Genomic DNA, 12763 nt, shown 5'->3' with positions numbered 1-12763 from the left:
GTTATTTAATGTGCAGATATCGAGTAAAAAGTGCTAAAAGTTATAGCTCGAGCTGTTTGCACTTTTTGTCTTTTTGTATAATAGAACCAGAGATAAACACATGTAGTTTTGGCTTTTTAAGGGAAGACGGTAAATGTATTACTAGAATCAGTTAACCAAAGCAAAAATGTATATAAATAAGCTATGTGATCCATACAGGCATACTGTGCCATTAATTTCAAGTTATATATTGTTTTAGTGTGGCACAGTACTATAACATGATATTTAACTTTTCAGGTTGAATGAAAATGAATTAAACAAAATGAACCAGATAAGTGATTTAGCATTAACTAGGGTTTTATGTCAACTCCATTTGATTATCCTGACATCTATTGGCTCATGTTTAATATTGCACTATTACGGTATCCGTGAAAGGCCATTTCTATTTACCTATAATTGTGCTTGTCATGGTGCTTTCAGGTTTGTGATGTGTGGAAAATTTTAAAATCTTTGTACTTCACAAAGTCGCTTTTGTGTGGTATTTTTATTTACGGACTTGGTTTTGTCACCAACAGGTCTACTTTGTAATGATTTCACCCAACCCACCGTGTCCCACCATTGTGCATAACTAGCACATTCTACAAGGAGGGTGATTTACCGTAATCCCCACTTACTTGAAAGGCAGAAAATTCGAGCAGTCCTTGAAAGCATCAATAAAATCTGTTTGCCGAACAGCGCCATCTTCCCATAGCATGTTTTTGTGTTAGGCCCCCTCGCGGGAAAGGAAAGGGTTAAGGAGTTTTTAAGGTTCAGATCGATGCTTCCTCTCCCACGGGTCGTCATGAACAAATGAATTCGCGGGGAATTAAATACCAGTTTCACAAAGGAGAACGAGTCCTCTGCTTTGAACCCGACCCTACAAAGGCTAAAGTCTTGTATGACGCTAAGGTAATGAACTGAGCAAGCATAAATGACTCTTCGATGTTTATACTTTTATAAAGGAGTATTTGATTATGGAAAAGTGTGTCGTTTCCATAAGATATTGTATACCATGAAGGCCATTTTGACCACAGAGAGATACCACAAAAGTACAATTTGTTACAAACATAACGCTGGCTGATTATCAGGATTGCTATATTGTTTTCCGGGTACGTTTGATTACATGTTTGTGGCTGAAGGACGTCATTCAAAAAAAGTTAACACAACCCCGAAATTTTAAGTATAATAGTTTGTCTGCTTCCCAGGAAACCTTTTTGGCGTGGATTTAAAGACAAAACACTGACTAATGGATTTACTTATTCTATCTGAAAAAAACCATACGTTTTTGAAGCAGTAAAACAGTTCAGAGGTGGCTCAAATTGATGTCAACACCGACCCTGCTGAGCTAAACAAACCAACCCGAACATAATCGCGGTCAAAGTGAACAGCGTCATCTGTTACTGCTAATTCACAGCCTTTCTTTGCTAGCTCGGGAGATACTATAATTTTCTAGAAATAAACGAAAAAACGCTGCTTTCGAAAATGAGTAGTTTTATAGCCCACAGCTTCTACGAGGCAGCTAGCTAACAAGCTAACGCTAAGGAGCTGGTGAGAGAAAAGCAACCTAATAAAGCGTGGTTTTAGCTAATCTGGGCTGGCTAACTGTCCGAAAAATGCATGTTTTGGGAGTTGCAACATACTGGAGCTGATGTGCAAAGGGTTTTTACTTTGTGTGTGTGTGTGTGAATAAAAACCACAACCATAATCTATATATGCCCCTCCCCCGTGCATGAAAAGCAGTTTGCTACATAGCAGCGTTTCGGACTTTTCTAGCTAATCACCTATTAGCTTTCATTAACTTGACAGTCTTTGGCAATTACAGGTACGGAGCTACTGTCAGTGTGAAATCTTTTATAAAACACTTTAAAAATTACCTTTTTTTTTTTTTTTTTTTTTTTTTTAAACCAAATGAAGCTAAACCTGTATTTATATACAAGTTCGTTTGAACAGATTGACATTTAGCATCTGTAAAATTTAATAATTGTGCCATTAGTGTCAAATTATGCATTGTTTATGTATTTATGCTGTTTATTCTTATCACAATTTGAGCTACTTTCGAAACGGTTGTAACATTTGTATTTCCAGTCCTAGCAATTGATTGTGCTCCCTATTGTGTTTATATTGCAGGTCCTTGATGTCTTGATAGGTACAGATGAACATGGAAGACGAATCCCCAAGTACCTGATTCACTTCAATGGCTGGAGCAGAAGGTAAACATAATTTGCAACGATTAATTGTGAATTGAAGCAAACTTTACAGTTTCAACTTGTGCGTTTATATTGCCAAAGAGGGAATGCTCTCATATCCATGCCAAAACCGATGCAGAATACACCCATTAATGTTATTCTAAAGTGGTCCTGACCTCTTGAAGATAAAATAAGCATTATTGGAGGTGTTTATTCCGTCACATGGCAGCAAAAACATTGCTGTTGCACAGACTATAAATGGCTTATTTTCTCTACAGTTGGTTGTGATACTGTACTTTAATTTTTACCCAAAATCTAACATGCTGGACACAGTTTTCCCCTTTTTCTAGTTTTCATTTGTCTTTATGTATTACAGCAAACCATTTTGCTCTGTTGTCTTTATTTGTCTTATTTTTTAAGAATGCCTTGATTTCTTTTTTTTTTTTTTTTTAATGTTTTCACAGTTGATTGCACAACAAATCCTCCCCATTTGTGGCATTTATGTGTTTAAGCTTTAGTCAAAAAGTCTGCAGACCTTTGAGTTGCATATTTGAGTGCATGCTTTCAGTGTCTTTCTTTGTTCAGCTGGGATCGCTGGGCTGCAGAGGATCATGTCCTAAGGGACACTGAAGAAAACCGTAAACTGCAACGTAAACTGGCTCGCAAAGCTCTAGGGCGCATGTAAGTTTGCAAACTAATTGTTAATAAAAAGAGTTGTCATCTTACAAGTTAACAGTCCTTTTTTAAGGAATTTGATGAACATTAACGAAACCCGTCATTTAAATTGCTACAATGTGCGCCAGACCTTGTTCTATCTATAAACACAACACAGAAAGTTGGTGCTTTGTGCTTCCTTTCTTGGCGACAGGAAGAGAAAGGGATGGACGAAGAGGCGACGCCGTCACTCTGGTAGTAAATCCTCTCTGAAGACTCTCCCTAAAGAGGACGACAGCGATGACGCGTGTGAGACATCTCTTGTATCTTCTCTTCACCTCTGCCCCCTCCCGCGGTCAAACTGAGCCTTCATGTTTTCTGTCTTTAGGCTTGATTTCCACTTCAGAGAGCAGCGAAGGGGACAACTCTGACCCTGAATCTTCAAATAGTGGGGACAGCACCTTCTCTGAGGATATCAACAAGATGGTAAAATAGATCTCCACTTTAACATATAGCTTCCTAGTTCATGTCACTTCTAAGTTGAAGCTTCATCTTTTTATGTTTCCATTCCTTTTGTTGTGTTTCAGAGGGTTGAGCCAGATATTAATGTGAAGAGGGAGTGTGAGGAGAAGATTGTTCACGTGGACATAAACATCCCTGATGTTCTGAAGAAGAAACTGGAGGATGACTGCTTCTACATCAACAAGAGGAAAAAGGTACAATCTGACAGCTCGATTCAGTTTTTTTTTTTAAGTTGGATCAAATGGAACTGGCTTGAGGCATTTATTTTCTCTTCTCTCCCTTTCTTTCTTCCTTTCCTAGCTTGTCATGGTTCCTTGTCAGACAAACGTGGTGCACATCCTGGAGTCATATGTCAAGCACTTTGCTATCAACAAAGCTTTCATGGCCAATGACAGGTACAGGCGTCAGCAGAGCACCACGCAGAGCAGCAGTCCACAGCCAGTCCCTCCAGAGAAAAGGTTCGTCTTCATACTGAGGATGCAAAGAAATTTGACTTAGCGCAAAACAAAAAGTTGTTCTTTCTTCTGGGACGTTTTCACCACAAATCGCATATCTAACATTAATTGAGAGCTCTTCTAAAACTATATGATAAAAATGCTTGAGTTTAGTCTCTGAATAACAAACAAATCAACCAAATAAGTCAGTGTCTCTGGGACTAAGTAGCAGATGTAAGGATATGTCAACGTTCTGCTACGTTTGTTTGGATCCTTGCTGCAAACAATGGAAGCATCCACAGGAGTGTGGGGGAATTTCCTTATCTTTAATCAAGAGTGCAGTTGTTTGATTTGAGAGCAGGATTTCTTGTTTTTACACTGAAATGTATTACACTCAAAAAACTCTGCTCCTCTTCTCAGGTTTAGTATTGCTGGTTCAAATCTCTTGTGCTCAAGCTTGGTATCTTTCCCTCACACTCTGACTCATTCTGAACTTCTGCTCTTGGATATTTTTTCCTCTCTCTCGGGTTGCTGAATGAGCTGTCTGTCAAGCATTCTCCAGCCAATAGAATATTAGATAACTGATGACAGAGCAAATTATCTTCATCTTCTTCAGGGTGCGCTTGTTTCACTTGACATGTAGGGCTGGTCGATGGAACTGAATAATAAAATCAGATTTTTTTTTTTTTTCACACCAGAATTTCTTTTTTTTTTTTTCTTTTTTAAAAACATAATACCCCTCAGAGGTCTACGATCATTCCAGCATGATCAGTTTACTTTTGCGTTTTAAGCAAGCGGCATCCTCCGCCGATAAAATGTGAAGCCAATGCGGAAGTGCAAAAAATCGCATTTTACCCCTCGAGCTCTAGGGCTGGCTCCAAAAGAGTCAATCCCCATAGATTCCTATGTTAAAAAGACCAGCTTCACAGCAGAAATAAACATGTTTAAAGCCTGGTACAAAATTCCATTTTAGGAATTAATAGGTCAAGTTTACCTTCATGACAACTGTGAGGAGGGTGAATTTTTTTCTAACTCATCCGTTTGGATGTTATTTAATCTTGAAATTCTGCATAATTAGGGGCGTGTCCTTTTGATTGACAGGTATCCAATATCCTCGACAAGAAGGGAGAGTGTAGCACAACTGCAGTTTTTAGCCGGTTAACAGTGTGCCTTAACTTTAGCCCGCCTACCTCCGTTATCTGGTCAGCTACCATTTCTCGGGGTTAGCTCTTAGCTACAGGCAGCTCAGAGTTTGATGGTTGTCAATCATCCATCCCCACCTTCACAGTCCCCCTCTCAGCTCCACCTCCTTGCCCATTTTTGGATTTTCCGAGAATGACGACACTTGTGACACTACCAAGATGGCGGCGGTGGGAACCGTCCAACGAGCTTCACTTTTGCTCTTCAGAAACCTACAGGTGACATCATGGAGGCTCCGTCATCTTTTATATACAGTCTATGGTTTCAAGGTTTGATTAAAAAAAAAAAAAAAAAATTACTAGCACTGTTTTCTTGGAAAGTGCAGATTTGAAACTCTGTTTTTGTTTGACACCAATAGACCATGAGAAACCAGACAAATGGTTTAAATTTTTTCATGTGTATATGTCCATGTGGCATTTATGACGCTAGAGGACAAACCTTGTGGGGAAAAAAAAGGCGAGCTCAGACAGACCCTCATTTACACGTCATAACCCCACAGGGCGGGGCCACAAGCTCCTACCCCGCCCTCTTTGCCCGTTCTGACTCTGAGGACGAAGAGATGGCAGATCGACGCGTATGTGCAGTACTGGGTTGCTAGTCACATTAGCTTATTTACCGAAAAAGTTTGCTGTGAGAGAGCAATGGATTAGGTTTCTCATTCATCACAATATAATAAACCACACGTTGGTTAGCAGTCAAAACATCAAGGAAGACATGGGTCAACATAGCTTCTATGCTACATGCCTTTTTTTTTTTGCACCACTAATGATCGGTCAGTGTGCTAGCAGGCAGAGCCAGCACGACGACGAGAGGGTTGGGATGTTAGGCGCCAACGGGGCAGGGCACTGAGCTGCGCTGACTCCGCCCACAACTCGGAGGCAAATTGCTAATGAGCTACTGGTCCTCTGCAGAAGCAGAGTCCTGGAAAAGGGAACAGGTTTTGTGATTTTTGCCAAAAACTTCATAATCACAATTTAAAGACTACTGAGAACATTTTAAATAAATCCAAATAAGCAATGGAGTGGGTCTTTAAAGTAGGTTTGTTAACGCCAAAACATGGCAGCCCACTGCTCTCTAGGACATCCAGGGATGGGTCAGATGCAGAGCTGAATCTGGATTAAAAAAAATTAAAAATTATTATTATTAATATTAAAGTGGACAAATAATTATCGCAAACAACAGCGTTTATCTTGGGAGTTGTCCTTCTAAAAGTTTGGGAACCACGGCTGTAAATCTGTAAATGGTTAAAAAGCTAAAGAAGAAAGTTGTGAATTTTGTCTTTAAAGATTTTCCGTCTTCTTAATTTGTTCACTAGTTTGTGTTACACTTTCATTGTGTTTGTTTTTAGTGAGGAGCTCTGTAAAGAAATGGTAGATGGCTTGAGGATCACTTTTGACTTCACCTTACCCATGATCCTCCTCTACCCCTGTGAGCAAGCTCAGTTCAAAAAGGTCAGCTCTGCCAGGGTTTTCCTCGGCATGAACGAAGGCTCGCCGTGCTCCAGCAAGTATGTGCGCTCTGACAGCTGTCATGTGATGAACTGCTTTTGGCTGTTCTGATCTTCCAGTAAACTTGTCTTTTTTTTTTTCACCCCTTTTGAAAAAAAAAATCTCGCAGCACTCAACGAGAGCGCAGCCCGAGCCCACTGGGACACAATCCCCCTACTCCTCAGTCCACAGACAGCCAGCCAGCACTGAGCGACACATCAGCCACCACGCCCACCGCTGCAGCCCCAACTCCAAAGCGCCGGCGCCACCCAGACATGGACTGTATCTCATACCAGTCCCAGTCACTCAGACGCTCCACCAGGAACACATCAGGTGGGGACCGTCCTGCTGAAGGAAGCAGCGGAGGTAACCAGGTTTTTATGGATTTAAAACTGTACAGAAAAACATTTAAAATAGTTTTGGATTGTCAATATGTCCTAAAATTCATTACGTTTTAATCTGTTATCTCATGATTTGTTCATATATGTCTGTTAGATAAAGTTTACGGTCTTCATAAAAACGACATAAAAAGATGAATAAATTTAAATAATTACAAATGACTGACCATACATTTTAGCTAGTGGCCAAATTAAATTAACCAGAGACGTCAGGATTTAACAAATTGACTTGTTAGGGGGTTGTTAATGGTTGAAAGTTTCTGAGCTCTGTTGGAAACTTCACAGAGGAACGACTCAGTCCGGAAGTGTTAGTTTGATGCTTACCAGATGGTAAGAGGAAGGAAACAGGATGTGATGAGTCTGAATATAACTGGATAATTTGGTTAAACTACCCAGTAGTAGATGGGATCAATTGAAAGTTGAATTTAAGACTTTGCAACTTTTCTAGAAATGTATTCATGGTAACTTCTTCTCTTAACATTCATAAATGCTTCTATAACAGGAGGAGGAAGCGCCACAGCTTCCCCGCAGCTCAAACGACGATCTCTCGACACCTCGTCACAACCCAAGTTCTTTCTCAACCTCGACAGAAGTAAGCTCGCACTGTTTATACAACAATCCTCCAGCCACAGTTGTGCGATTCTTAAGAAATATCCCCATTTTTTAAAGTTTCTGCAGATGGGAGACAAGCTGTTGGTGCATGTAGTAGCCACTTACGTCCAGTAGATGGTGCTATCCTCCCTCCTTGTTCCTTCAAAGTTCTCTAACGTGCTGAATAATAACAGCAGATGCAATGTAAAAATTATTGTTTTTTTCTTTTGTTCCCTCCTTACCTAGAAACTCCAGTCCACAGCGGCTCATCTTCCCCGTTGCCCTTGACTCCAAGCAAAGAGCGAAGTGGGCCTTTCTATGGCCTGGAGAGCCGTAGAAACAATGAGCTTAATGAGGTGATGATCATGCTGCTACTTGGGATGTTGCAGTGACTTATGGAAGGACAGTAGCATGGTTAAGATAAATGGCCTCCTTTGTTGTAAGTGGATGTCCCTGTCTGTGTTAACCAGGTTCTGAGCTGGAAGCTGACTCCTGACAACTACCCTCTGAACGACCAGCCCCCTCCACCCTCCTACCTGTACGGATCGCAGCACCTCCTGCGGCTTTTTGGTCGGTTTTTCATCCCAGCCTCGTCTCTGTCGGCGATCTCACCGTCAGCTGTCTCATCTTCTCCGTCTCACATGCTCACTTTGTTTTCCAGTGAAGCTTCCTGAGATCCTGGGAAAAATGCAAATCCCGGAGAGAAATCTTCGCGCTCTGATCAAACACCTGGAACTCTTTCTGAGGTAGTTCTTGCATTACATTAAATAAGAAAGTAGAATAACTCATTAAAATTGTTTTGTGTTAGGTTAACAGGACAGTAAATATGAGAGGCTAAAAGTTAGCATAGTTTATTAACCCTTGAAACTCAGCTGTATCACCAGTGCCATCAAGAGTTATCTATAATAAAATGTAAATCTATAACACCTCAATTTATTTACTATTTATCGTCTTTTCCTAATAAAAAAGAAAAGATTACTATCACTACTATGTTGCTAACAGACCTCTATTTTTTATCTGGAAATGATGATGAAGCCACTTCCTGTCAAACTTTTCACCATTCATATAGCTTAAATTGACAGTTGACAGTGATATCTAATCAAGAGCAGCCAGAGATCAATAAGTGAAAAGAAATCACAAGCATGTTTGAAAAGAACAAAAACAAACGGTCCTCTGTAGCTTGAATCAAGCCAAGTGGTACTAAAAAAAGGAGCTGAGCTGGTTTAGTGAGGATAGTAGGTAAATTAGTAGCATAAAAAGTGTTATTACAGACTTATAATCTTAACGTATTCATGGTTTTTAGAATTTGGCTGTTAGTTTTACATTGCCTGGTAGTTTTATTTTAATAACCTAAATTTTCTATTTTGGAATTAGGGAAATAGATGAACAGAGTGGTGTGTTATACAAATGTGGTAGGGATATGTAAGTTTATACTTGTATAAAGGAAATGTAAAGGTGTAAATTTATTTAAAGATCCAAATAACCTGAAAGCAGTAAAAGAAAAAAAAAAGAAGCTTAAATACATGCAGATATGGAGGGAAGCCAGAGATGGGGCGAGTGTTGGAGGGAGGGAGATGAGTGGACGTTACACAAGCGCAGGAGTCTAATCTTTAAATCCTCCCTAGTGATCTTCAGCTGGTCCCAAACCTGAGGGATTTAGGTTCTTTTCATTCTTTAATCAAACACCTGCAGTACCGCCTCCTGCCAGCAGGCTGCACTGCAGAGCAGCATTCATTCTGTTTCTTTATTAAGGCGAAAAAATATTTATTAATACATAAACTTGGGGTTCAGAACTTGCATGAAAATGGTTACAGCTCATATTTATGTGGGATTGGAAAAGGATTACAGCCTCCAACTAAATATATGATGCATCGTCTGTATTGGATATATTTTGGAAGCATCATGGTGACTATAGCACTCTGTAAATTAAATACCAATACTACAAGCATCAGCAGTTTCCCTCAGAAAAGCATCTCAGTGGAAGGGTCAGGGGGTAGGAGGTCTTTTAATTCACTTCAGTGGCTCCAGGCTGCAAGTGACTACTGCGTCTCTTTTCATAGAATATTCCTCACCACGAGTTGCTTGCAATGAGGAAAGTGCCTAAAAAACCCGATTTAATTTGGCAGTTGCAGTTTCTTTTGCAGCAAACCATAAATTCATGCAGGATTGATTGTTTTCAGGAAAGAAAACCGTGGCATGTTTTCCGAGGATCTAATTAATATGTTGAGGGCATCAGAGCCTCAGCAGGACGGTGTCCACACAGAAAGAAAAAAAAAAAAAAGAGAGAAATGGCCGAGCCTTTTGGGAGAGACTTGGCGTTTTTTACCCTGTAATCAGCCTCGTGGCAGATTGTGCCGAGCGGGCAAAAACTGATTGATGTCGCAGAAGACTTGACGTGCGTTGCATTCTGGGATTTGGCCACAGCTGATCTCTCGCTCCCTCTTTCTCCCTGCAAGAATGATTATGATTAAGCGCGAGTGTGCACATGTGTTGTGCTTTGTGTTATTACTCGTCTAGCAGCGGCTGAGATTAGCACACGCATGAATGTTTTTTGACACCAAAATATTTGTGATGGGGGGGGGGGATTCAGTTGGAACGCATTTTATTGCTTTCAATGGATTTCTGTGAAGCGATTGCATTTATGCAAACCTAATTACTCGCTGTAAAGACTCGAGAGCAAACTCTTGATTGTTATTCGTTGTCAAAGTGTTGTTAGGTTCTCCTCTGATGAGGATAATTTGTTTGCATTGAGATTAGGAAGGCCGGTGGAGCTAAGATGAGATGGCAAGATTTAGAGGATTTGGCCGAGTAGCGGATACTAAGAAGATTCCAGATTAGTTTTCCCCGCTACTGATTAGATGGGAGGAAGGGAAGGGAGGGGGATTTTTCACTTTTTTTCCCCATCTGACTGTTGCTCAGTCATTCTCATGTCCTGTCTGTGACGGCGATTGGTTTTCTGCTGGTGGTACAGGGATGGATGAAGGGGGCTTTGTCTGTGAAATATATACAGAAGCTGAGGGCAGCGTGTCTTAGATTTTCTTGGAATGAGGCAGGGATATCTAGGAAAACCAGAGGATAATGTGAGATGCTTTTCTGTCTTCGCCTGTCCCATGAAGGGCTCACAAACTTTCGCTGAATATCTCACTAGATTCTCCTTTTCTTTTACTTCCTTCCCCCCGCCCCCTCTTTTAGGTTTCTGGCTGAGTTCCATGAGGATTTTTTCCCCGTGTCAGCGTACGTGTTGGCATCAGAGGCCCACTACAACATGAAACAGCCGAGGCCGGTTTACTAAAGGAGGCGTGGGCTCCTCCTTCGGTTTTCTTGTCTCTTCCTTGACCTAAATCCCCCCTGCAGCTTGTCTGGGCCTGCGTTCAGAGGAATAAATGCCAGCTTTATTCCAAGTTCGGCCATCCTCTGCTACATTTTCTTGCTCTTGCTTTGCAGAACCAGTTGCTTGCATCATTCCACTAACCCATCCTGCATGTAAGGCCCACCCTGTGCCCCTTTACTTCGACGCATGCCCTCTGTTGCTTGTTGGCTGCCTCTTTTTAGGCTATTTAAACTAAAAAGTTCAGAGACGGCGCTACTAACCCTCATTGTTGCTTCTTTCTTACGTACCAAGACACCAGCTTTGACTTTGTTGGATGATGTGTTCATTGAGGGGAGAAGAGAGACGAATTAAAATAAAATATTCTTCGTTTTCCTTCCCAATAAACTCATTTTGGAGACTCTGGAGGGGATTGTGCAGCTTTTTGGAAGCTAAACCTTCTCTGAGGAGTGACTTCCTGCACTTTCCATGCAGCTGATTGGACCATTGACTGCTGAACAATTCTGGTTTACTGACTGTTTAAGAAACCTCTTTTTTCTTTTCTAGTTCCAAACCTTTTGGAAAGAATCTTTATTTTTCTTGCTTTGTCTTGCTTTTATCTCCAGCAAATGTTTTTATTTTTCTATTCCTGTCACTGAAGCCACCTGCAGACACAAGGAATGAGCTTAAGAGCAGTGCAGCATTTCTCAGCTGTAAATCATTTTAAGTTTTATGTTCTTAGTTAGTTTCAGACCAGTTTAAGAGCAGAAAAGCCGACTATAAATGATAAATGTTAGGAGGTATATGTACATAGGGGTCAGCTTTAGAGGTAACACCAATGCTTACCTAAAAAAAATATCCTGTAAAAATGTAAATAAATGCAACACATGTCAATTAGTTTGGACTTTTAATGCACCGTATTTTGTTGGTTTTTTTCATGGCATGTTGGAGTTGTTTTGTTTCCATTTAAACCTTGTTCATAGTTAAAATAAAGGGTTCTCTCAACTTTATCAGCTCATTTATCTAAAAAGCAAACCTCATACCAGTTTTGGACATACCACTCTTTAAATGTTCATTCTTTCCGTTTATTTTTCTCTCCTGTTTACTGTAAGATCAGCTGGCTGGGAGCGTGCAGTTGGATTTAAAATACAAGAGAATTTCATCAGCTGTCTTGACCTTGCATGCCACCAGACTACAGCTGATTAAAACATTGGGCCTTTTCCCTTTGGCAGGTTAAATATGCTGACTTTGTCAACATATTACTTTTCTTTTGTGTTTTTTTTTAGCTGCTTGCAACAAGCCTAATTACATTTACTGGCACTATGTAATCAAGGTGAAGGATTTACCCAAAGTAAAGCCAGAGTAGCCAGAAACGTGTTTGCTCGTGATCTTTATAGAAGAATCTTAAAGCACCTTTCTAAGAAGCAGCTGATTGATTGCATCAGATGGGGTACTTAGGGACTTGTTTTTGACATATTCAGAGAAATCACACATCTTTCTCCCCAAGATTAAACACATTCATATGTGAATGACTCATAAGAGCCATATCCATATTTTCATTTCCCATGGATTTATTGTGTTTAACCCTTTGAGTCCTGTGCCTAATTTTAGGGCTCTGCTTGAAAAGTGCATAATGAAAAGAGTATATCTCTACAATCACAAGGTCTATTCAAATACTGTTGGATGAATCATAAAGGGGGAAATGATGAGATTTAAGATGTAAGTATGTGTTACTGGTGAATAAATGAAAATAGCACATAGCATAAATTTAAAAAGTTTCAGGCTTGCCTTAAAAAAAAATCTGGGTTAATATAAATTTCTGTTCTCCAATTGGGGGATCTTAGGTCTTAGAAGGTGAAACTGTTGTTGTTGGATAATTTAGGACTATACTTTAGATCATGTTGAACTCCGGGTAACTTTTTCTCTACATCAGGCTCACTGTTTTTAAATTACCACTTATCACTCC

General features: G+C 40.2%; 1 protein-coding gene across 2 annotated transcripts; it reads left to right on the top strand.

The window, feature by feature from the left end:
* The first annotated feature begins 709 nt into the window (after positions 1 to 709).
* On the top strand, positions 710 to 11802 carry LOC121635203 (male-specific lethal 3 homolog). Of its 2 annotated transcripts, none has more exons than XM_041978292.1 (14): positions 710 to 927; positions 2146 to 2228; positions 2790 to 2885; positions 3073 to 3167; positions 3247 to 3344; positions 3446 to 3574; positions 3681 to 3838; positions 6363 to 6521; positions 6632 to 6867; positions 7402 to 7491; positions 7737 to 7846; positions 7961 to 8060; positions 8152 to 8236; positions 10683 to 11802. In XM_041978292.1, exons 1-14 carry the CDS (start codon positions 829 to 831, stop codon positions 10780 to 10782), a joined length of 1638 nt encoding a protein of 545 aa, XP_041834226.1. In that variant the 5' UTR covers positions 710 to 828; the 3' UTR covers positions 10783 to 11802. The 2 variants fall into 2 exon arrangements, with proteins under 2 accessions (XP_041834226.1, XP_041834227.1); XM_041978293.1 differs by lacking the exon at positions 710 to 927 and adding an exon at positions 1425 to 1840.
* Positions 11803 to 12763: the final 961 nt, after the last annotated feature.

This window comes from Melanotaenia boesemani, chromosome 24 (genome assembly GCF_017639745.1).
Source record: "Melanotaenia boesemani isolate fMelBoe1 chromosome 24, fMelBoe1.pri, whole genome shotgun sequence".
Lineage (NCBI taxonomy): Eukaryota > Metazoa > Chordata > Actinopteri > Atheriniformes > Melanotaeniidae > Melanotaenia > Melanotaenia boesemani.
Note: the sequence above shows the minus strand (reverse complement) of the source record. Positions and strands in the feature narration are given on the sequence as shown.